This window comes from Onychomys torridus, chromosome 9 (assembly GCF_903995425.1).
Source record: "Onychomys torridus chromosome 9, mOncTor1.1, whole genome shotgun sequence".
Classification (NCBI taxonomy): Eukaryota; Metazoa; Chordata; class Mammalia; order Rodentia; family Cricetidae; genus Onychomys; species Onychomys torridus.
The window spans coordinates 54,218,957-54,244,650 of NC_050451.1; the positions used below are offsets into that span (position 1 = coordinate 54,218,957).

The window sequence follows — 25,694 nt, forward strand, 5'->3', positions numbered from 1 at the left end:
ATTCGTTTTCTTAGGGATCTGAGCCCTCGGACAGGGTATTTTGATTGGAGAGTGTGGAATAAAGCAAGCGCAAAGCCTTCAGAACTTTCCCCAAGTGTTAACAGAAAGAGTGGCCTGGGGAGGATGCTGTCTGCTTCTGGTGCATGCATACTCACGGACATGAGTTGTGGGCAGCATCCCTTCCCCAGTCCTGTTCCCTGACCTCTAACTCTCCCTCCATCATCAGAAAGAGGTTCTTCAGATCCCCAGTGCAGCAGCCTGTCCCCAAGGATCCTTTCTCTGTCCCCACTGTTCTTTAAACACAGTTGGGTCATGCCGTACCATCTTCTACTGCACCCTGTCAGATAGACTTAGCACATCATTCAGGATAATCTACCTCTGCTATGCGCACCAGCGTTTGTTTGCATTGTCAAATGCTTCCTGTAACTCTACAGAGTGGCTTTGGTCCTCTACACATGAACAAGCAGACCTTCATGGTGAGACTGTGAGACTTCCCCAGTGTCACCAGATCATGGAAAACAACAACAACAACCCAGGATTCAAAGCTCAGGCAGGCTTTCTTCTTGGCTGCCTGCTGCTTCTTGCTTCTCAGATATGCTGAAGGGATAACCTCCCACTTCTTTTTACTTCCTTACATCTCACCCGCCCTAATGCAAGCACTGGCAGTCCACAGACAGTGAGTTTTGAGGAGAGTTGTGTGGTCTTGGGTACCTCTGTACCCCAGTTTTCTCATCTGTAAAATAGGCACCATCATAACTGACCACATAGACCCTGAGGCCAAAGGCCTCAAAGAGCTCAGTGTCTGGCACACTGTGGGCGACCCGATAACTGTTACCTTCCACTTGTTTCTCTTCTTGAAAGTACTAAAAGAAGTAACCAGCTTGTTTCACAGCCACCGCTGCGGTCTCTTAACCTGTACATTGCTTTCCTCTGTAGGGATGGGAAGCCAACTGGCTCTGCTCTCATGCTGCACATAGATGCTTTCAAACATTCCCTAGAAGAGAGGATGGCAGAAATTGGGATAAGAAACGGCTGGAAATATGACGGATACAAGAGAGGCTTCCTAATCCAGGAGGTATGTTCCTCAAAGAGAGTGGAGAAGATGAACCATGGCTTTCTTCTCCCTGGGTTGTTGAGGGGCTGGATCCTTCTCTTCAGTGCCCTGAGAGATCTAAGACATGGCAGGATGGGGATGAGGGAAGAGGTCCTAAGACCACCATGGAGGGAGAGGACACTCAGGAGAGCGTTGCTCCATGGAGAAGCAATTAGTCAGGGCATCTGAGGTGGTGAAGTTGACACACACCCCAGGATAGTCACAGAACACTTAGTGTATACAAATGTTCATCCCATAATAAGATGGTCACTAACCTCGCCATCATTTCGGCCAGTTTCATGAAGGAGGCAAAGAAGCAAAGCTTGGAGAAGTCAGCCATTATCGCCATCATCATTGCTGTTATTACTATTACCATCATTGTTTTAGGTTGTTTGCTAGTGTGGACGACTCCAGGCTCTCGCCTGTGACTCACTTTCCTCCAGGTCTAACTGGAATCACATGGCAGTGCTAGGAATTCTGCTGGTGCCCCTGGCCTCTCAAAGACCTTCTCTGGGTCTGTGCTCTGCTTAGAACACACTTTGTAGAGTCCGGGTACTGTGGGGCTCCTTTAGGGAATAACAATGCTTTGGATAGAGTTCTTGCCCATAGGGAGCTGGCAGCCGAGCAGTAGAGATGGCTTGTGGGCAGCTGTGTTAGTTTCTTAAAGAAGGAAGGGTTTATCTTGGCTCACAGTTTGAGGGTATCAGCCATCACTGAGGGGGAATCATGGCGGCAGCTGCTCACATCACACCCACATTCAGGAAGCAGTAAGTGATGAATATCGGTGCTAACCTTGCTTTCTCCTTTTGGTACATGACCCCACTAAATGGAGTGGTGTTACCCACATTTAGTATATGATTTCTGTAGACCGGTTAACCTGACAATTAATGTATGATTTCTATAGACCAGTTGACCTGACATTGAATATATGATTTCTTTGGGTCAGTTAATCTGACATTTAATGTATGATTTCTATAGGTCAGTTAACCTGATCTACATAATCCTCACAGACATCACAGAAGCTTGTTTCCTTGGTTATTCTAGATTCTGTCAAGGTGACAGTATTTGTCATCACAACAGCCAATCCTGACATAGGGCAGGGGGGTGGGTGGCACACACATAGGCACACCTGAGTGCCTCTGTCAGAGGAACCATCCCAAATGGCCTGGTGTTAACATGCTTTCTCAGATAAGTGCCATCCTGGGAGGCCTGGAGGGCCACATCCTCCGCAGGAAGAGGAAGATCTACGAGTCTGTCAGCAGCTCCATCCAAAGCGACCTGAAGCCCTGCTATGAAGGTGGAGCCCAAGGAGGCACTTCCTCTTCCTGGTTTCCCGGGATCCTATTTCCTATCAGCTTCCTGCTCTGCTGGCACCTTTATGAGAACCCCTCTCTCCAACCTAAGTTCTTGTGACACTCTCAACCTACACACCGAAACAGTTGCAGGATGCAGGGAAAGGAAGCAAGGGGCCCCTCTATTGCCTGAGCCCCTGGGCTGTAGCTTAGGATGCACTTTTCACTTGTGGCCTCTTTAAATGCTCGTGGGTCAACTCTCAGGCCCCTTGAGTTTGTTTGAGGAAGTGATTTTGTAACCTGTGTAGTTCAGTCAGGTGGTTTTTTTTTCCCATGACATGTCTCTCTCTATATGTATGTACATGTGTTTTCTGCTTGCTTGCTTGCTTGTGTGCCTGGGTTTTCTTCTGAAGCCACAGTTTCCCAGCAAGTCTCTGCTGTCATGTGACTGTGTCTAGCTTTTTCTCTTTTTTTTCTTTCCCCCAGAGGCAGCTCAGATCACTGGTAAAAAAGCATGTGAGAGAATGAAGGACGTCATCAGAAGAGGGGTGGAGCGGCAGGTGGCCGAGGGCATGTTTGAGAGGGCTCAAGAGAGGATGCGGCACCAGTTTCAACAACTGAAGGTACTCTATGTCTGCAGGGGGAGGTCAGTCCTGGGGGGGAGGAAGTGGGGAGCTGGTCCAGGAGACACAGTAGACACCTGGGCCAAGCAGAGCTGGATGCCTTCCGCCCTGGGCCTAGCCAGTGCCCACAGTGCTCCACGTCCTTTCTGCCCTGCCGCTAAGCACTACTGTCGGTTCCATCAAGGGGCTGTGACTTTAGAAACAACCCCTTCGGCTCTGTCCTGTGTCATGCCTCTCTGCAAAGCCATCCATAGGACAGGGGTCATAATAGTTAGGGGAGTGCTTGGGTCTTTGTATACATTCCCTCTCTAAATGCCCAGCTAGTCTGTGAGGCGGGTACTATTGCTGTATCCCTTCTATGCATTCACAAACCCAGGCAGAAGAGATGAGTCAAGAGATCAGAGCTACTGAGAGGCAGAGCTAGATAGAGTTCAGGACCAGGTGACGTGGTGCCAGTATCTCCAACAGTAGCGTGATCCGAAAACTATAGTGTCTTTTAATAAGGAAGATGGCTCAGCTCCACACACCTTTGGTAAGTAAATGTCAGAATATAACCGTAGGTCAGTGAGTGGTTGGACCTGGCACAGATTCAAGTTTGAGCCTGTCTGTTTCTGAAGTGGTTCCTAAGGGTCCTCTTGGACCAAAGTATCTGTCGCTTGCATGCATCAGATGGACATGTCTTGGTTCTAGGTCTCTTGGCTTGCCACCTCCTCCCTCCAGAGTGATAGAAAACCTTCATCACAGTTTCATGAGCCCCTCCCTGGCTCCTCCATTCCACCCACCAGAGGAAGCTAGATAGTGGCAGCATCAGGCCAACCCTTCACGAACCTCCCTGAGACGGTTGATCCTGCTTCTTCCCGACTCCCCTCACTTCAGTTTTAGTCTCTGTTGTATAAAGCAGGGAGCTTCCCTTGGACTAGGTGAAAGCTACCTTGGTTACTAGTATCTGTTTGATCCCACTCAGTTACCGTTGTATCCTATAGTCCAGAAATACACGTATGAAACTGACCACGCGCTATAGAGCCGATCTCCACCAAGTATGTAGAAACTGGATCGTTAAAGTGCTCAATGAAACAGTGCCGCTGAAGAGACTGACACACTGACCATGTGCATATATAGCTTAAGTCATAGAAATGTAGATACAAAGGGGGTAAGATCATCTTGTGCTCCATCCTCTGACCTTTTCCAATATCAAGAACATTAGTCAACTTTTAGTTATTTAAATATTTTTGTTCTTCTGAACGGATGGAATTTTGTTTTACACATATTTAATGTGAGAAAAAACTCCTGTTTTTAAAAACGGACCTCTGGGCACTTGCTGCCTAACCTGGTGGCCTGAGTTCAATCCCTAGGACCTACATAGTGAAAGGAGAGAACTGAGTTCTACAGGTTGTCTTCCAGTTCCATCTGTGTGCCTTGGCATGCGCCATCTTCTTCTGTCAACTAACTAACTAAAAATAAAAATAAGTGGATTCCTTTATCATGTTCTTATAAGCTGAAGAGCAGAAGACTATTCTACCGAATTAATCAGTCTCTGCTAAACTGATCAGTTGTGCAGTGTCTTAGTTTCATTGCGGTGAAGAGACACCACGACCACGGCAACTCTTATAGAGGAAAGCATTTAATTGGGGCTGGCTTACGGTTCAGAGGTTTAGTCCATTATCGTCATGGGGGGTAGCATGGCGGCATGCGGGCAGACACGGTGTAGGAGAGATAGCTTGAGAGTTCTACATCCTGATCCTCAGGCAGCAGGAAGAGAGTGACACTGGCCTGACTTGAACCTTATTAAACCTCAAAACCCACCCCCGGTGACACACCTCCTCCAGCAAGGCCACACTCCCAAATGTGCGCTCACTAGGAGCCCATGGAGACCATTTTCCTTCAAAACACCACCTGTGGCTTGCTAATTTGTCTTCAGTCTGTAGTGAGGTAGCTGCATCTGGTTTAAGAAGCTGTAGCTCTCCCCTCCCTGGTCTTGCAGACAAGGATGCTGAGGCCAAGTGTGCTTAATTTACTAGCTCAAGGTAGGGGCCCTTGTTCCCTTGTTCGACATTGAAGAAGAAGTACAAGGCTAGGAACTGAGGAGATCTGGGTTCAAAACTAGAGTCCACCAGGCTGGAAGAAAGAGTCTTGGTGTCTGCCACAGGAGACAAGAAACAGAAGAGGGCAGACAATGGTTTTAGGTGCTCAGAGGGTTGAGAACAGTAAGAAGACATTTCTCAGGCCTTTGGGAGAAGAGTCAATTCTGTCAAACAAGGTGTCCTGCACAGAGCGATGCCAATAGATACCTGCCCAGCACTCCTGCAGGAGAGGACTGTGCGTAGAGATGCTGGATCTCTCCTTTAGCTCCAGATTCAGTGGGCCACCTACAGAAGAGAGCCTGCCATGTGTCCTCACAGGCAGGGAAAGAGATGCAGAGGCAGGTGGGAGCAGTGGGAATGCTTTTCTGCTGATAACACCTCTGGGGTCATCGCCAGCCGGGGGGTGGGGGGTGGGGGTCCAGGGAGGTTCATTTCTCATAACTCGCTTCCCCCAAGGCTGCTCCATTCTAACCGATGTGATGTTGTTGTCATGTAGCATGGAATCACTGAGAAGGTCAAGGGAAGCATCACTACCATGCTGACCCTTGCTGCCCCACAAGGAGATGGTCTCTACAAGGAGCTTGCAGGTAAGTAGGGAAACTCTTGAAGGGAGGGCATTTGTGTAGTTGCCCCTGGCTGAATTCAAAGACATCCAAGTGTGACTGGAGAAATAGCCCAGCAGTTAAGAGCACTGGCTGCTTTTCCAGGGGACTTAGGTTCAACTCCCAGCACCCACAGGGTGACTCACAACTATCTGTATCTCTAGTCCTAGGTGATCCAATGCCCTCTTTTGACCTCTTTGGGTACTGCACACACATGGAACACACAAGTATGCAGGCAAAACACACATACATATTAAAATAAATAATAAAAATTGTAAAGCACAGCTATCAAAGTGAGAATTTCTAGAACGACTTATGCAGATGATGATTATAACTGTCCCATTCAGCAAAGACAAGTACTTGGACTCGGTGAATGCTGTCTTATGTAAGTCTCCCAAGTCCTCAGAGATACTAGTCACTGCTCCGTCTTTTCAATGCAGAAAAAAAAAAAAGAGAGACAGCCTAGGCTATGCTTCCTCCCAAGTTTCCATGGCAACGGGCAAACAGCAGCCCACAAAGCTCCTCTCTGTCTCCGTAGCCTTTCTTCAAGATGCCGCCTCCTTGGAAAAGAAGGAATCTCCTGGTGATAGAGGAAAAAGAGTCTCCTGATATACCAGAGCCCTGGGAAGGTGGCTCCACCTTCCTTCCCTGCCCAGAGCTTCATCAAACTACCTCATACAAATGAGGTGGTGGCCAAGTGGGGAAAAAGTAATTGAGAAGTTTCTAGCAAAACTACCCCTGTCTTTAGGCTCAGTATACCAGGAATCTAGGCATTGGCCCTCTCAGCAGCCTCATGTGTGCACAGAACGGCACAGACAAGGTTATGAGAGCAGCACAGTTGGTAGTACTGCAAGGCAAGACAATGCACGCCTCTGTGAGCACAGCACAGGTTATGGTGGACACACGGTTTGAGGGCAATGGAGCAACTGCTGGAAGCTGGGAAGCTCCTCAGCCCAGGGCATGGCCGTAAAGAGCAATCTCCAGCATGTGTTGGGGAGAAGAAGGAAGCCATGTGGGAAAGCATGCGTGGCATGTAGCCATTTGTGAAGGAAGTCTCCCTGGGGACTTGAGTTTCATATACTCACTATGTCACAGATTGCCTTTAAGGAAATCATACTTGCTGAAGGTCTTCCAGCTGTCCAGGCCTTGCAGACAGGGTACTGCTCTGAGTTTGATCTAAGTTCTACCTGCCTAGTTGAAGCCTTTTTCTCTCTCCCCCACCAACACCAAGTGCACATCCTGAGGGAAGACTGTGCCAGATGCCAAGGTTATAAAGGGGGTCAAATGGCAAACTGCGTTCAGGTATTGCCTGGTTTGTCAGAAAGGATCCCTCAAGACTGGAGAGCACACATTTTTACCCCACTTAACAATAAAGTCACAAGAATGTTAAAACACACAAATATCTAGCCAAACAAATCAAAACCAAACCAAACCAAAACAAAACAAAGGAAACATATAAAACAAATACCAAACTCACCACAGGAGGACATAATCAGAATGCAGATTGGAAAGTGAAAATCTTCTATGCCAAAAGAAAGCAAAGCAAGTTCACTAGGAATCGAGGTTGGGCAAGGACAGGAGAGATCTGTCTGGAGGTGATGTGGGCAGATCCGACTGTGTCCTCTGCCTGTGTCTCCTCTCACCAGGCTCTGAGGAGGCCTGAGTGAGGACCCAGAAGGTTCCCAGGGCTTCTTTCAAAAGATTTATTTTTACTCTCTCTCTCTGTGTGTGTGTGTGTGTGTGTGTGTGTGTGTACATACGTGTACACACGTGAGTGCGGGTTTCCTTGGAGACCAGAGGCATGGGATTCCCCTGGAGGTTGTATACTGCCCAGTGTGGATGATGGAACTTGAAATGGGATACTCTGCAAGAGCAAGCATAAGCCCCTTTAGCCACTAAGCCAGCTCGCCAGCCTCCCAGGGTGTTTTAAGGGGCAGGATCCTTTTAAGTGTGACCTTTCTGGACCCAGGCTTCCCTGGCTTTTTACTTATGAAACAAGGAGACAGGATTCTCTGATTATTCCAGATCTTATAAGTGACAGGGTGGCTGAGGGCTTTGTCTGGAGGGGGCATTCTTGAGAAGACATTGACTGCACATGTGTGTTTGCTTCTTGGTAGATGTCAGGAGCGAACAGAAGGAGATGGAAAAGCTTTACAGAAGCCTGAGGGAGGTTGCCGAGAATACGCAGCTGCGGAGGAGCATGCAAGATTTCCTCCTGCAAATGTCCCCCAGCAAAGCAGGCCCCCATGGAACAAAACTTTAGTTTGGGGCACTTAAATCTGAAGAGATGAAAATAAGCCTGGAGCAAATTACCAGAATTATTACTGTTTTTTTTTTTGTTGTTGTTGTTGTTGTTGTTGTTGAAACAGAATAAAGATCATTTCTTATCTCTTGGACTTTCTATATAACATAAAACTAGTACATCACTATTTCTGGTATGATTTCCCTTTACAGCAAAAAAACATGTCATCCTGAGTACTGAGTGGACTCTTGGGCTCTAGAGATAAGAACCTCATCCTTCACCAAGGACTGATATTTACATGTTAGAAAGCTTAAATGTCAAGCAGAAAGTTATCAAATTGTTCAAATTGTTTCTGTTAGTATATAAGCGGCGCTAGGAACACGTCCCGAACACGACAGAACCACTGGAGAGTTTTATTAAAGAGGATAGAGGTGACAGGCCTGGGTGAAACACACGTGGGGAGAGAGAGACAGAGAGAGACTGAGAGCCTCGCGCAAGATGGCGCCGGCTTTTTAAAGGTTGGGCCGCACATGCGTACAGGGACTCCTGTGGGTACTCCACGCATGCGTGTAGATTACATGGCTGCGCGCGCGCTTTACGCAACCACGTAAGGCCACAGAGTCCCGGTCCCGCGAGATGTCTGACCCGGAGATGGCTATTCTACACCGGAAATAGTTAGGCGGTCCGCCGGGCAAGCCCAACCGTGTAATTGTCTATCATTCCCGACTCTCATGTTTTTTAAAAAGAAAAACAATGTGGATAGATGGGTATGGGACGCCGTTTCTCTCAAAGACTGCTTCAGGCTGAATGGTGGACGTTGATTGGTTTTGGGGGGAGATGGGGAAGCCGTCTCCTGAAGTTCTGGGATGAAATCCTGTAGCTGTGTCCATCTTCCAAGGTGTGGCTGATCCTAGGATGAGATCCTGCAGCTGTCCGTCCTCCATGGTGTGGCTGGGAACCTTCTATCTGACAAAACACTGGTGACATAAAAGCTTAGACAAAAGATTCATTATTATTTTGTTTTTGGAGTTGACATTTATCTGAGGTAGATCTGGCCTGTCTGGATGGAGACATGTTAAAGGTGGCTGTGATGTTTAAGTACTCTGCTTAATTTTTTACCTGAGACAAGCCTCATTTGAGGTGGTTTATTTAAGGCACCTGTTTGTTTTGCTAGTTTAGTGTTTGGGAAACACAGGTGATCAGTTACTGAGTATTGAACAGTGACAAACTGTTATATCCTTACCGCCTGGATATTTTTACGGTCCCTTTTGCCTCCGGCTCTATGTGGCCCTAGTTGGGAAATTCCTCTGGAATTGGTGACAAGGCAGTGGATCCTGGTGTCCTCTGGAGCTTGAGAGAGGAAGAGAACTTTTTTTTTTTTTATTAGATACAAGGCAAAGATCATGGCCCTGTCTGTATGCATATGAGAAACACAGAAGGTAACTTTGAAATGAGACAATGAGCTCTTATATTAGTTGGAAATCTTTTTCATTAAGTAACTCTGAAAGTGCAATTAAATCTGGTGAGGGAAGTAAGGCTGTCCTCTGTTCCCGACAATAGAAAGGAGTAACACCCTAAACTCCCAGGACTGAGTCAATGGCTCTGGTGTCCAGAAGGAATGAAATTGATCGCTTCCCTGCTGAGTTCTGGGTTCCCTGCTGTGTCTGTAGCCAAGCCTAGGTTTGCTGGAGGTCTTAGCTTGCTGTACCCATGCGTCTTGGCGCCTGGGGGCAGTCAGCTGACTGGTTGTCTTTCTAGGCAGCACAAGGACAAGGCTGTTGATGGGCAGGGCATTCAGGAGCCCATGGCCTTTTTCATTTAAAACAGGGACCCAACAGTTTTCAGGAGTCAGCAAGTGCCAGCATTTGGCAATTTCGTTTTCAGGCTTTTTTCCTGACACACCTTAAATGCCACAGATGACTCTTTTGCCCGTGGGGTCAGGAGCCTTGTTCTCCAGATACTTAACTTTTAGCCAGGAACAAGAGATGGATTTTACTTTATGTCCTGAATTTTTCCTGACGATTGGTGGCTTAAGGACAGCTTTTGGAAGGATCTGCCAGTAGGCAGACTGTAAACCAATCCTTTGGAAGACTTGCTTGAGGCTATAAGCTGATTTCTTTTGGCTTAGGAGCCATCCCGATTATTGTAAACTTAATTGTTTAGATCTCAGCTACTTTTAGACACGTCTGTGGTTCTCAAGGCAGTTTGAGAATGAGTGGGTGGAGTTAAGGTGAGTTAGGGCAATTCTTAGGAACCGCCCAAGCCTGTGCATTTGAGCCCGCCCACCAATGGCGCGAAAGTCAGACAGAGGTTACACGTGGCAGACGCCTTAGTGGGAAAGGGAAGAAAGGATTTAGAGCTTTAGCAGAAAGTTTGGAGATGAAGCAACTCTTATTTTAACGTTTACTGGCTGAAGTACCTGCCACACTGTTATGTGGTCAGGTTTACCGGTATCGCAAAGCTGTTAAGCGGCCATATTTACCGGTACCGCCCCATCCGCCAAAGTAAGTGGGTGGTATATGCCCTCTGTCCCATGGCTGTAACTGAGTGGAAAATAAAAAATTAAAATAACAAACCGGGATCAGACTTCAACTCAGGCGTCCTGAGAATGAAGTAAGATCTAAGCTCAGCTAAAGTCCCCCACTTTCGTCAAGGGATGGGAGGAGCTGCAACTGTGCTGTCGTGTATCCACCCAGTAGACCCCAGACGCCATTTTTGCTCCGAGCAAAAATGTGCCTGCCAATGCCAGCACAGCCTGGACAACCCCCGGGATTGTCCGTTGCAAACATATAGCTCAGATTTCAGCCATTAGAACAGCAGACTCACTGTGAAAAATCGTGGCGGTATCAATAATGGAAAGCCGCGCTTCTCGTGGCTGGCCACCATCCGTGGCGGCCAGCAGGAGGTGCGTGCTGGTTGGCGGAAGAATCACAAGCCATGGTTACCTTTTTAGAGCTTTTAGAGAGAGAGAAAGCTAAGATAAAGAGCAACTCTTTCCATTTGCCTGTTCGCTGGTCAGAATTAGATAACTCCCATAAAAGATTGGGATTTTTTGTTATTTTTTAAAGCATACTTGGGCCATCTCTCAGTACAGAGACGGATAAGCTTAGGAATCTGTAAGTAGGGCTGATCGAGTTGGAAAACTTATTTCCCATGTCTGCAGCGGAGAGACAAAAACGAAAAATAAACATGATCCGGAGCCAAGACCTCCCGGAGGTCTGGACAGATCTCGGGCACAAGCCACCTTATCAACTCGTCAGCCGATAAGCGGGGGCCCCCGCTGTGTGAAGCAAGGTCTCCCCAGGAGCCCTCAACGCCCAGCCACCCCGTCGGGTGCGAAGAACGTGCCAGCTTCACACAGGCCCCAGGACGCACCTGACGGTGGTGGTCCCTTTACGAAATATCTCAAGCTGCAGACGTGGGAGGTGGCTGGAAATCCGGCCCGCGATGGGGGCCAGCCGTGGCCAGTAAAGAAAAGGGGAAAACTCACCAATCAGTAGCGGTGTTGCATGCGGATTTGTGCGACCAGGCTAATGGAGAGTGGTCTGTCGCGAACGGAGCAGAGTTCCCGGTGTGTGTAGCGCAGTTCCCGTCCCGGTTCCAGGGTTTCCAGGCGCAGAGCGCCCGGAAGCGCCCGTTTTCGCACAGCACCAATGTTAGTAGTTATTTGCGCTTTAGGAACACGTCCCGAACACGACAGAACCACTGGAGAGTTTTATTAAAGAGGATAGAGGTGACAGGCCTGGGTGAAACACACGTGGGGAGAGAGAGACAGAGAGAGACTGAGAGCCTCGCGCAAGATGGCGCCGGCTTTTTAAAGGTTGGGCCGCACATGCGTACAGGGACTCCTGTGGGTACTCCACGCATGCGTGTAGATTACATGGCTGCGCGCACGCTTTACGCAACCACGTAAGGCCACAGAGTCCCGGTCCCGCGAGATGTCTGACCCGGAGATGGCTATTCTACACCGGAAATAGTTAGGCGGTCCGCCGGGCAAGCCCAACCGTGTAATTGTCTATCAGTTTCCACTTTAACAGTGACAAGACTTTTGAGGAAGAGGCCATGCTGTCCATGGAAATAAACCCGAGACCAGGGTGTTACTACTTTTCTATGGCTATGATAACACACCCTGGCAAAGGTAACTTAGAGGAGGAAGGGTTGTGTTGGCTCAGAGTCTCGGGTCTAATCCAGCATGGCTTGAGGAGTGAGGGGCTCCACTTACATCCTCTGCAGTCAAAAGTAGAGTGATGAACGCTGGTGCTCAGTTCCCCTAAACAGAAGTCAGCAGGATCCCTACTGTGCTCTGGTCTTTCTGATTGGTATTTTAAAGAAAATTTCACTTCATGCAGACAAATACATACCTGGAATACAGAGAAATGTTTTTAATAGCAATTTTAACTTGTCAGTGGGTTAGTTCTTCAATTCTACAGTTCTGAAGGATGGTAGTTCATTTTTAAAAATCTATTTTATTTTTTAATGTATGTGGTGTTTTGTCTACATGTATGTGGGTACACCACATGTGTCTGACGCCCACGGAGGCCAGAAGGGAGCACTGGATTGCCTAGAATTGGAATCACAGATGATTTGGGTGCTAGGAATCAAACCTGGATCCTCCTCAAGAGCAGTCAGTGCTCTTAAGCGCTGAGCCGTAGCCTCAGCACCCAAGAATGGTACTTTCTTAAAGGCTGGTTGCAGTGTAGGAGCTGAAACTGAACTAATCAACTTCGTTTTCAAACTCTGTTACACTAAAATCTGTTGTACTATCTGACACACGCACACACACACACACCAGACTTTTCTGTCCGCCCCCCCGAAATCCTCCTGCCTCAGCTCCTAAATTCTGGAATTACATGTGTACAGTACCACATCTGGATTATCCTTACGTACTGTGAATGCATTTGAAGATACTTGTTCACTAGGTTAAGCAGATATTCTAAGTGTTGACACCTTTAATCATATAATATCACAAAGTCATATTTCTTAATACCTTCACCAGTGTCCCCAGAAAAGGCCTGAAGTCATGGAAAGCTGAGACACTCAGCAGTGAGCACAAATTTGATACAGTTTTAGTTTTTTACTAAAAGCTCACCTCTCTTCAATGGCCACAGATACTGATAGTTATTTGAAGTGAAAGGTTCATTTTTAGGACAGTTTCCATTGTATGATCAATCCACATATGATCAATCAATTTGTTTATCATTTCCAGATAAAATAGACTTCATGTGAACAGTGTCAAATTCAGTCCCATAAGTACTTTGAAGTAGCGGAAGTGTATCAAGTGTATCCCCTATTTTGCTACACAGAGTAATAAAAAGGCAGCAGTGAGCTGGGCGGTGGTGGTGCACACCTTTAATCCTAGCATTTGGGAGGCAGACCCAGATAGATCTCTGTGAGTTCGAGGCCAGCCTGGTCTACAGAGCGAGACCCAGGACAGGCACCAAAACTACACAGAGCCACCCTATCTCAAAAAACTAAAAACAAAAAACCCCAAACAAACAAAAAACCCCAAACAAACAAAAACAAAAACAAAAAAGTCACCGGTGTAAGGGTCAATGGTTAGTAGAATTAACAAGTTAGTCCATTACATCAAGGAATGTTTTCTTTGAAACTGTTTGTTTCAGATTGAAAGTTCATGATAGTAAAAGACAAAGCAATATGAATGTAGCTGAGGTCACTGTCTCGAGTGTAGCTTGAGGTCACTGTCTCTAGTCACTAGTAAGGTACAGGCGGCTCTTCCCTCCTTTTTTTGTACACTTTTGGTGAAAGTGTTGGTCTGGAAAAATGGACAAAAGATTCCCTTTGAACCTTTGTTTTTACTTCTATGTGTTACAAGTACAGTCACATATATTATATACAGTGATATAATACTGCAGTTATGTAATATTATTTGAAGGCTGAGTATGATAAGTTAGAGACATACGTATATAATCCCCAGAGCAACCATGAGGGAAAAAAGAGCAATATATGTAGTAAGCTAGTTAAGAAAATAAAACAAATTTTTAAGATGTTCAAAAAGCACAGCAAAGGTGGAGAGATAGAGAAAAACAACAAATGTCATAAATAAAAAACAAATATTCAAGTGGTATATAATTAAAACTTAATCATATAGATAGTCATATTAATTGTAAACATTTAAAGGCAGAGATTACTAGATATGTTAAAAATTTGTTGTCTACAAGGAATCCACTTTAATGTAAAGATGCAAATAAGTTAAAGGTAAAAATATCAAGAGATTTTTTTTCTACATTGTAAGTTCATGATAGTGGAAGACACAGCAATATGAGTTTAGCTTGGGAGTCACTGTCTTGAGTGAAGCTTGGGCTCACTGTCTTGGATGTAGCTTGGGGCCATTGCCCTGGTTACTATTAAGGTTGTTATTAACATCAGACCAGTGAATTTCATGCTCTCGGTGTCAAGAGGATGAGGAGTGAAGAGCTTGTGCCTGTGATTAGTCAAGAGTCAAAACAAACCTTTGTATCATTAAGACAGTGAAAAAGAAGATTTGAGTGTCATACTGCCCACCACCCCCACATCCCAAGAAGGTGCCCATCACACCCATTTACCTGGAAGGGTGAACTCCTGCTTTGGAGAGGGGATGGACTTTAGTCTGTCTGTCTGTCTGCCTGTCTCTCTCTCCATAAATCCTCATAAATCCTTTTTACACTGTGGGGAACTTGATTTAGACACGAAAGAGTGAAGGGGTTCTTTATCAATTACTCTTGGGTACAGTGAAGTTATCAACTGTTAGGATTTGGATGTGATTGAATGCCAAGTACGTCGTTTGGGGAGGCTATGGAACCTTTGAGAGGTGGGGCCTATCTGAGGGAAATGGATTATTGGAGGTCTGGGCCTTGGGGATGATAGCCTGACCCTGCTTTGGGTTGACCTTTCTCAGCTTATTGTTCTGTTGAGATGTGCATACGCAGCTGTCACCAGCTCTGGCCACCATAGGGTGTTCTGCCACCATGTCCTCTCAATATGACGAACTGTATCCTTTCAGACCATGAGCCAAATCAACCTCTTCTTCCTTAATTGCTTCCTTCAGTTTCTTGGTCACGGGGAAGAGAAGAATAGCTGACATGTCAACATTTAGCCACATGTGTAAGTTGTCAGGGGGTCTCGTTTGAGGGCACATTCTGATTCAGCAGGTCTGGGCAGGATAGGGAAATGCAGCATTCCAATCGATTCCCAGCTCCGCGGCTTTGGCTAGTGTGACAGTTAGTTATGTTGATTGCCACTGTGACAGAATCCAGAGTTGTGCAGGAGAAAGGCACCCTTGAAGGGGTGTAGCTAGGACTTTCTCCAGTCCTGCCTTGGCCCTGCAGTCCTGTGGCCTGCTTATAAAATAATTACACAGAGGCTTAATATTATTTATAACTGCTTGGCCATTAGCTCAGGCCTACCACTGACTAGTCCCTACACTTAAACTCAGCCTATTTCTGTTAATCTACAAATTGCCACATTTTCCATGGCTTTACCTGTATGGCATTACTCTCTGCTCCCTGGATGGTGGGCTGGCATCTCTTGACTCAGCCTCCCTCTTTCCAGAACTCTCTTTGTCTGCTTATCCCTCCTAGACTTCCTGCCTGGCTACTGGCCAATCAGTGTTTTATCAAACCAGTGTACAAAAGCATTATTCCACAGCAAAGAGGTGTCTAGAGTGGGTTAGCTAAAGAAGGAAGAGCCATCCTAAGCGTGGGTGGCAGCGTTCCATGGTCTGGGGTTCTGGGCTGAGCAAAGAGGAGAAAGGGAGCTGAGCATCAGCATTAATCGCTGTTTCCTGGCTGTGGACACAACGTGACAAGCGGCCTGCTTTCCTGCCACCATGACTACCCACTTTTGCAGACTGTACCCTTGAAACCTGAGCCCAAAGAAACCCTTTGTGAGGTACTAGATAACAACAATGATGACCATGACAATGAATACAGGTAGTCAGGAGTCCCAGATCCAGTGCCTACCTCTCTGCCTGGTCACCTGGACAAAGGATCTCGTCGAACTATAGACTCACATTCTAAGAGACTAAGCTGCTGAGTGCTGAAGGTTAGGGTCTTCTTTTTAGAACTGGATAAAAAAAGAAAGAAAGAAAGAAAGAAAGAGAGAAAGAGAGAGAGAGGGAGGGAGGAAGGGAGGGAGGGAGGAAGGAAGGAAGAAAGAAAGAACAGACAGAGGCCCTGTGTCACTCTAGGGCCAGCAATTTCCAGAAAATGCTAAGGCAGTACTGCTATAGACTCATGCAGCTGAGCAGCCCCAGAGCTACCAGGGAGCCCTTTCCAGCTCTGCTAATTCTTCCACTCCCAAAAGAGTTCCCACTGGGAGGGAACTGCTGTGTCCTTGAAGGTTCGGCAAGCATCAGCTAATGGCAGCCCCACCCCAGTCTCTGGGCTGTGCTGTTGCCTCTTCATCGTAAAGGATTGGACATAAAGAAGGCTTGAGGGCTGGGAGGGGAGCTTGGGAGCCACGCTGTGGTCTTGGAACAAATACCAGGCTCGTACAGTAACGTGAGATTGTGTGGGTGCCTGTGTTGTACTGAGACTTGGAATGTCAGCATGATGAGGTCCTGGAAGCATGCAGGACTCAAGAGTGGCCACCGGTGTGGGCCTGGAATGTCAGCCCCCCTGCTGGGGTTTCAGTACTCTGCACCGAGCCCAGAGCCTGCTGGGAGAATGTCATCAGTTTGGAGACCAGTCATGCAGTGAAACTGGTTCTGTACCAGTTGTAGCAGGAGTGACAGAGTAAAACAAAAACAAAAACAAAAACAAAAACAAAAAAAAAAGTAAAGAACAGACAAGAACAGACAGAGGCTCTGGGTCACACTAGGGGCAGAAATTTCCAGAAAATGCTAAGGCAATACTACTATGGATTCAGGCAGCTGAGCATTGTAGGAGATGTAGCAGGGAGAGGACTCCTCAGAGAAGGAGCCATGCAAAGAATCCCCTGTAGGCAACATGCCCTCTCTCTCCAGAACTAAGAGGAATTAATGTATTGTCTTTTCAAGGACTCCTGTCTCCTTAGATATTCTACTGATAGATTTTTATATTTCTCTTTATTTATTTCTTTGTGTGTGACTGCTTTGCCTTTGTGATGGTTTGAATTAGAATGGCCTCCATAGGCTCATATATTTGAATGCTTGACCCCCAGATGGTGGAACTGTTTGGGAAGGATTATGAGGAGGTGTGTCAGTGGTGAAAGGCTTTGAGGTTTCAGTTTCTGCCACCATGCCTTTGCTCCACCATCATGAAATTATAAGCCCAATTAAACACATTTTTATAAGTTGCCTTGGTCATGGTGTTTTATCACTCTATAAAAGAGTAACTAATACAGCAGCATGCATGTATGTGTACCATTTGTGTGCCTGGCACCTGCAGAGGCCTGGAAAAGCTGTGGGATCTCCTGGGCATGGGGCTGTAGACAGTTGTGAGCCACCATGTGGGTACTAGCTAGGAGCAGAACCCAGGTCCTTTGCAAGAACAGCAAGTGCTCTTAACTGCAGAGCTATTTCCCCAGCCTCCCTACTGATGTACTTGAAAACAATTTCTGTGAATGTAGAGAAGACAAAAGACCACAACCCCAGTCTGAAGCTGTAGTTTTCCTTCCTTCCTTCCTTCCTTCCTTCCTTCCTTCCTTCCTTCCTTCCTCCTCTCTCCCTCCCCCCTCTCTCTTCTTTCTTTCTTTCCTCTTCTTTGCCCCCTCCCCAGAAATACAGGAGATAATATAAAAAGTAAAGTTAAAGGGTTAGAATGTGTAACATGAATCTTAAAAGGTCTTACTACTAAAAAAAACAAAACAAAACAAAACAAAACAAAAAACAAACAAAAAAACCCAGAGCCAGATATTGAGGTGAAAGATGAAAGATCAGAGAAATAGAACAAGCAGCCTCATTCTTACCTGTATGAAATCCTCATATACCTTTCTGTGCCCTGCCATCTTACTTCCTTCCCAGTACTGGGATTAAAAGCATGTGCCACCATGCCTGGCTCTGTTCTCAGTGTGGCCTCGAACTCAGAGAGATCCAGACAGATCTCTGCCTTCCAGTGATAGGATTAAAGGCGTGTGTGCCACCACTTCCTGACATCTATGTTTAATATAGTGGCTGGTTTTGTCCCCTGACCCCCAGGAAAGCTTTATTGGGGTACACAATATATCATCACAGGAATGAATGCTGTTGGAAAACAGGATTTTGGCATGATAGTTGAGAGTTTAGGGAGCTCTTGCTTATGTAAGTCTTAAAGAACTACCTGCTTGTTAAACAAAACCAAAACCAAAACAAAACAGTAGAATGTTTGCATGCCTTCCTTTGATAATATACAATCCAAATAAAAAAGATAAAACTTCCATTTTGTATCAACTGTAACTTATGCTTCAGAAAAGGAAAGAAGGACAATAATTCATCACCCTTTCTTTCCCTCTCTTCTTTAAAGATTTTTGTCTGTTTTTCACAACAGGATTTCACTGTGTAGCCCTGGCTGTCCTGGATCTCACTCTGTAGACCAGGCTGGCCTCGAACTCAGAGATCCACCTGCCTCTGCCTCCTGACTGTTGGGATTAAAGGTGTGTGCTGCCAATGCCAGCGTCTTCTTTTTAAAAATTTTATCTGTGCAACTTCCTTTCCTTTCTTTCAGTCTTTCTCAGTCTTTGATTTTTTCTCCTTTCCTCTCTTCCTGGAAGGATGGATGCTGAAATGTCTTTACTACTAGGCTTATTAGACACCACATTTCCAGTTCTCAGTTATTACCCAACACATGCATGGAACATTCTTTCTCTCCCTGACCACATTCTCAGTTACTACCGAGCACATGTATGGAACATTCCTTTTCTCCCTGACCACAGCAAACTAAGAGGCAAAACTAGGTGTGAGGTGGCACTCAGCACTGAGGAGGGGCTTATTACACATTCCTTTCAGAAGTGGGGGAGGCATCAGAGGTCACCGGGTCCAGCAAGCCATGTGATGGAGGAGCCCCTTGGTGTTGGGGAAAGAGTCTCAGGCTGTGATCACACAAAGTCCATGGTGGGACTTTTCGATTCTGACAGCCAGTTCTAGATGGCTCAGTGCTGACCCAGGATGCTGTGGTTTGGATGAGAAATATCCCCTATAGACCAAAGTATCTGAATACTTAGTTCCCTGGTTGATGGTACTATTTGGGGAGGTTATGGAACCTTTAGGACACAGAGTCTTGCTGGAGGAAGTCTATCACTTGGGGTGGGCTTTGTGGTTTTATAGTCTTATTCCCTGTTTGCTCTGCTTCTGGTGTGTGGATGAAATGTGATCAACCCTTCCTACATCACGGACTCTCTCCCTCTGGAACCCTAAGCTAAAACAAACTCTTCTGTACGTGGCCTTTAGTCATGGTATTTTATCACAACAACAGAAAGACAACTAATACACAGACCTTTTGCATGTGGAGAGAATTCTGCATCTCCTTCTTAGATAATTCAGAGAAATCCAGAGCTTTCTTCCCGTGACAGCCCTGCAGGTATCTGCAACCCAAACCTACTCTGAGTGATTTCTTCTCAGAGCTGAACTTGCCCCTTTCTTGCCCACCTTGGACTCTTCAGCATCCTTATCACAGTTTCTACCAGATATATCTAGAACCAAACATGTTGTCATGTATGAATTTGTCAATGCAGAGTTCAGGGACTCTGTGACCTCCACGCTTCTGCCCCATCTTAAACTTGTAATGACTTACATTCACTCAGAGTCATGTAAAGTAAGATTTTTTAAAAATGTGGCCTGGGAAGCCTGGCAGCCCACATCCTGTGCATGGGAAGGAACATCATTCCAACAGTGGTGTCTGTTTTACATTTATCCCATTACTTTCTTCTTAAGGGTTTTGGCCCAAAATCTCACTCTGTTCTGTCTAGTTTCTTAGGATTGAATGTTTGACTACCAACTACAAATTGCTCACATTACAATCATTTCATTATCTAATTCTCAAGCAAAATTTGGATCATCTGAGTTCTGAGATACACCCCTTAGGAAGCAACCTGGCTCCCTGAGTTTGACAATACAAAAAGTTCCAGGTTGGTCCCTTGAGGTAGGCCAGGGATGCTTATCTACCTTACAGCCTATGACTCAGGGCCAGTGTGGGAAGGCCGACCCTGTCTCCTGCAATTCATCATCCACACACCTTCTGGAGAAAGAGCTAAAATGAGCCAGGGAGACAAAACAGGTGGTTGGGCAGATTCCACGATGGGCAAAGAGTAGGGAGTTCCAGAAGGCAGAGGCCCCTGCTTCCCCGACTTGGAGTCAGCACTAGCTGTCAGCAGCTGGACACTGTGGGGACCCACATGACAATTAGTATCCCATTTGTCACAAGCTGTCAGCTCTGAAAACTAATAGCAATGGCTGACCTTTGGGAAGCCCGACCATGTTTTTTTTAAAGATCCTCTCTCATAAATACCCCTGAGACAGGGAAGCCAAAACTAGGAACCTGGTTTTTTGGACTAGGAAACCTGGGTTCCAAGAGGTCCCATGACTTTACCCACAACCACAGAGCGGGGAGGCTGCCTGGCTTAAGACCCTGTCTTGTCTTCACAGAGCCCTTCTGCAGGGTGCTGCTCAGGAAGTCCACAGCAAGTGTTGACTTTCTGCTTCCCCTGGACCCATTTCTGAGCTCTATGCTGGAATAGGACACACACAAGACAGACGGAATCCCAAGAAAGCAGGAAGCGCTAGAGTGCATGTGTTACAGTCTGACGTGGTTCATCACCAGGAATGCAGAACTGATGGGGTTGCCTTGGAGAGTTCTCAAGTGTGCAAAAAATGTTGTCTCTTCATATTTAACACTCAGAATCCATTTCCCTTAGTTTCACTGATTTAACTATGGGCAAAACCTAGTTAAGTCTCCATCATGCTTCCTGTTACCTTGGGTGTGTGCATGCTTGTGCGTGCGCGTGTGTATGTGTGCGCGTGCGCATGTGTGTGTGTGTGTGTGGTGTGTTCGTGTATGTGGTGTGTGTGTGTGTGTGTGTGTGGTGTGTGTGCATGTGTGTATGGTGTGTATGTGTTCATGTTTGTGTGGTGTGTACATGTGTATGTGTTGTGTGTGCATATATGTGTGTGGTGTGTGTGCATGTGTGTGAGGTTTGTGTGTGTTCATGTTTGTGTGGTGTGTACATGTGTGTGTTGTGTGTGCATATGTGTACGTGTGTGTGGTGTGTATGTGTATGTATGTGTGCTGTGTGTGTATGTGTGTATATGTATGTTGTGTGTGTGTGTGTGTATATGTGTATGTGCATGTGGTGTGTGTGTACATGTGTGTATGTCTGTGTGTGTATGTGCATGTGACTAGCTGCCATAAGCTCATGGTTTGAATGGAAACAAATTGGTCTTGAACATTTTTTTAAACTATTTTAACAGCAACCAATTTTTACTTACTTATTTGTTGGTTTATTTCGAATGTGTGTGCATGTGTGTGCATCACAGTGCATGTGTGGAAGTAAAATGACAACGTGCCAGAGTGAAACTCTTCCTCCACCACGTGGGTTCCAGGGGTCAAACTCGGGTCATCAGGCTAGAGATGGGCATCTTCTGGGCACTAAGAAGAAAGCCTGCCCCCTGCTCTCCTTCATTATCAGGAGGCCCCTTAACTGCCTGGGGCTTTTTATTCACAACAAATACAGTAAACAAGTGAAATGCCCATAAAGGAAGGATAAACAGGGGCAGAAAGATGACTTAGCTGTTAACCACTGGCTGCCTTTGCGAAGGACCCTGGTTCAGTTCCCAGCACCCATGCGGTGGCTCACAACCATCTGTAACTTCAGTTCCAGGGTATCCAATGGCTCTTCCGGCTTCTCTGAGTTCCTGCATGCATGGGGTGCACATACATGCACTCTGCCACACATCCATGTGCAGGAAAAGTTAAATAAAGAAGTTAAACTGTGGTCCATGCACATAATGTTATATGAAAGGAAAAACAAAACAAAGAGGTTTTTTTTTTTTTGGTTTTTCGAGACAGGGTTTCTCTGTGTAGCTTTGCGCCTTTCCTGGAACTCACTCTGTAGCCCAGGCTGGCCTCGAACTCACAGAGATCCGCCTGGCTCTGCCTCCCGAGTGCTGGGGTTAAAGGCATGCACCACCGCCCAGCCCAAAACAAAGATTGAACGAGTTAGTACAGATAAACCTTGTCCTGTGAGAAGTCGAATGAGCCAGAAATAAGGGAGAGGAAAGAGAAAAGTCTCCTGGCCCATAGCCTCTGGGTTCAAGCAGAACACAGATTCCTCCAGCATCCTCACAGTCTGACAGTCCCGTGCCTAGCTGTGGACCTCGTGCACAAAACTGGACCTTGTCTCAATCAATGTCGTTAATTATGGATGGTGGAGGAGAGGCTTGGCCCGTGTCTTGTCCCTTCTCTGCCGTTGCGATAAACACCATGACCAAGACAACTAACGGAAGGAAGGGTTTCCTTTGGCTTACGGTTCCACAGGCTTAGAGTCCTTATGAGATCACAGCAGCAAGCTGCAGACATGGCGCAGAAGCAGAAGCTGAGGGCTCATATCTATTTGAACTCAAAGCCCCCCACCCCCACCCGGGGGGGGCAGGGAGAGAGAGAGAGACAGACACACACACACACACACACACACACACGCACACACACACACACTGGAAACAGGCTAGGCTCTATTTTCAAAGCTCACCCCCAGCGGCATACTTCCTCTAGCAAGGCCACACCCACACCTCCCCAAACAGCACCATCAACTGGGGGCCACGCATTCAAACGCCAGCGACTCTGAGGGACATTTCTTCCAGGCCACCACACTTGGGCGGTGCTTAGAGCTCCTCTTCCTCCTCTTTGTTCACATCTGTCTTCTTCCTCTACTGCTGGAAGCAGGGCAGTGCAGGATCACAGGGAAGGAAATGGTGTCTGTTTTAGACATAGTTGGTGTGATGGTTTGAGTCTGAAATTCCCACCGCAGGGTTCATGGTTTGAATGCTTGTACCCTAGCCACTGGTGTTATTTTGGGGTGCTGTGGAGTCTTTAGAAGGGGGAGCCTGCCTGATGGAGCTCACTGGGGCAGGCCTTGGGGAGCCATGCCCAGCCTCCACATCCGGCCTTGTTATCTGTTTCCCAACTGGCCATGTGTGAAAAGCCTCCACCATCCCCTCTTGTATCCACCACATCTTCTCTGCCAGGGCGGTTTGAAGTCACGAGCCAAAGTAAGTCTTTCCTCCCTAGTTTGGGTCAGCTGTTGTGGTGCCAGCGACATCAGAGGTGAAGAACACCATAGGATGGCCCCAGCTCTTAGTGACCGTCTTCGTCCATCAGTGTTCTATAACAGGATGCCTGGGAATAGAATCGATAACAAACGGAAATGTATTTCTTCACTGCCTGAGACCTGAAAGTTGGAGATGAAGGAGCCAGCCCCTGGTGTGTTCTTACAGTGTGATCCCATGGTAGGAGGCAGGAGAGAATGAAGGTTGAGTCTTGCTATGTCAAGAGCCAAGCAAGAGCAAGAGAGTTTGTAAGTCCTTCCTTCTTACAGTGGCATTGACGCCTGTCATTCCCACCGGGCCCACCTCCCTGCACTGCCGATCAGTTTCAGGACGCGAACGTCCAGCCATAGAACTGACACACTGCATTTCTTGCTGATGCATACGAGTCTGCAACGGAGATTTGTGAGTGTCACACTCTGAGCACACATATGGCTAGTTGGAAGATTCCAATCCCAGGGATGTTGGTGAGTTGGTGAGTGACAGAAGCATTCTTTTGGTAAGGGGTGAGATGGGGGGCGGGCAGGGATTCTAGGCTCAGACTCCACAGCCCAACCACCTAGGGCTGGATTACAGCTCTGCCATTTACAGACTGAGTGACCCAAGACAAGTCACTTGATCTCTCTGCGTAGATGGTTACAGGAGCAGTGCCTCACATGGCTCCTGGGAAGTCAGTGTCCTGAATTGTATTAACAGCATCCACATAGGCAGATCCAAGCTGACTACAGATCAAAACCACTTTTTAAAAAGTCGCCGTCTGTGCTGAATATGAAAATTTATTCTTATCCTAGTTCTCAAGCCAATGTGGTGTGGTGGCTGCTTATGTAGCTTGTGTATTGTGTTGGGCAGTGTATGTAACCTGGAGATGATTTAGACAGCACAGGCTGCTGGGGGCGCTTTGTGCAAACACCATGCTGTTTTCTACCAGGCACTTTAACGCCTGAGGTTTCGACACTCATGGAAGAGTCCTGAAGCCAACCTCAGGGGGATATCAAGAAGCCACTGCATAGCTTCAGAGGCTTGGTATATGAAGAGCATTTGGAATAGTGCACATATACATACATATATATATAGTATATAATATGTACCATAAAGTGCCCCTTATCTCCTCCTTTCTCCCCACCCCCTCCTCCTCTCTTTCCTCCACTTCTTCCTCCTTATGCAATTACTGTCGTTTTCTTCCTGTGGAACAACGTCCTGCCACAGCTGCCTCTGGGGATAGTTAGTAAGGTTGTCACTGAAAACAACTAAGAGTTTTCTGAGCCAGTGAGGGTTGGCAGTTGCGCTGTGGACAGCATTGAGTTTGGCAAACTCTCTCTGTTCAAAGCCTGACCTTGAAGCCAGTGGGGAATCTCACATCTAACTAACAAACAGAAACTTACTTATGAATGTTACCTTCTGAGCACTGTGGTCCAGATCCACCGTGTGATTTAACTCTGTCCATGGCTCACACTGGGGTTTTTTTTGTTTTTTTTTGTTTTTTTGTGGGGGTGGGGTGGGGGTGTTCTCTGATGTTATCTCATTTTTCCAGTACTCTTACTTGATTGTTTCTTTAACATCTGGTTGGCTCTCCTTTTAAATCTTTTTTAAATTTGTATTTATCTTTTATTTATTTGTATGTGTGCGCGTACATGTGTCTATGAGTGTACGCCTGTGCAAATGTATGTGGGGGACTGAAGTCAAACTTGGATGCCATATCTAAGGACGATCCTCTATCTTGGGAGTTTTTAGACAGAGTCCCTGACTTGCCTGGAACTCACCAAGTAGGCTAGGATACCTGGCCATTGAGCCTATCATCTACCTTTCTCCACCTCCCCCATCATCGTGGGCCATCGCACAATTTTTTTTTAATGTGGGTTCTGGGGATCCAGCTCAGGTCCTCCTGCTTGAGAGGTCGGGGCTGGGCAGACTTGGCTATCTCCCAGCCTGGTCCAGCTCTGTTTTTACAATGCAATTCCTTGTGCTGAGGTTTCCAGCTCTTGGAGGTGCCGTCAGGCTCCCAGGCAGCTAGCTGGCTTCTCACAGTCTTGTCTCTTGCTCTTGTACAGTTTTTGCGCTCCACAGACACTGGTATTGTTACGGAATCGTCTTGTACTTGACTTGGGGAAGTTCTTTCAGAACCCCCCAGACATTATTCTAAATAGCTCCAGTGTGAACGAACGTCCAAGTCCTGTGGGAGTGGATGTGACTTCAGGCAATGCCAAATTCGCTGAATGAATGAATGAATTGAGAAATGCCAGTTCTGTCCTACAATGAATTTAAAAGACTAGTTTCCTTGGGTGGGTCATAATGCAGGCCTAGCTGCCATTTTCCCAGAAGCTGTCCAAAAAGTATTTTGAGGAGCGCTGGGTCCCAGAGTCAAGGCTGATTTGCGGCGCGGGCTGGCGCTGGAAGCTCGGGGCAGAGCTGTAATTTCGAGAATGGCCACAAGAGGGAGAGCGTAGTCCAGATTCCTTGTAGCCTTGCTCTAAGATTTTTTTTTTTTTATTTTTTTTATTTTTTAAATAAAGACTGGAGGTTGGAGCAGCTCCCACCCAGTCAGTACCTAGCAGA

General features: G+C 46.7%; 1 protein-coding gene across 1 annotated transcript in view; it reads left to right on the forward strand.

The window, feature by feature from the left end:
• Window positions 1-8,017, forward strand: part of Nuggc (nuclear GTPase, germinal center associated) — a 45,314-nt gene extending 37,297 nt beyond the window's left edge. The window contains exons 14-18 of the mRNA XM_036198519.1: window positions 937-1,075; window positions 2,282-2,390; window positions 2,872-3,008; window positions 5,586-5,676; window positions 7,809-8,017. Coding sequence (XP_036054412.1) covers window positions 937-1,075; window positions 2,282-2,390; window positions 2,872-3,008; window positions 5,586-5,676; window positions 7,809-7,954 — 622 coding nt within the window. The 3' untranslated portion in view covers window positions 7,955-8,017. The remainder of the gene's footprint in view (window positions 1-936; window positions 1,076-2,281; window positions 2,391-2,871; window positions 3,009-5,585; window positions 5,677-7,808) is intronic.
• The last annotated feature ends 17,677 nt before the right edge of the window (window positions 8,018-25,694 follow it).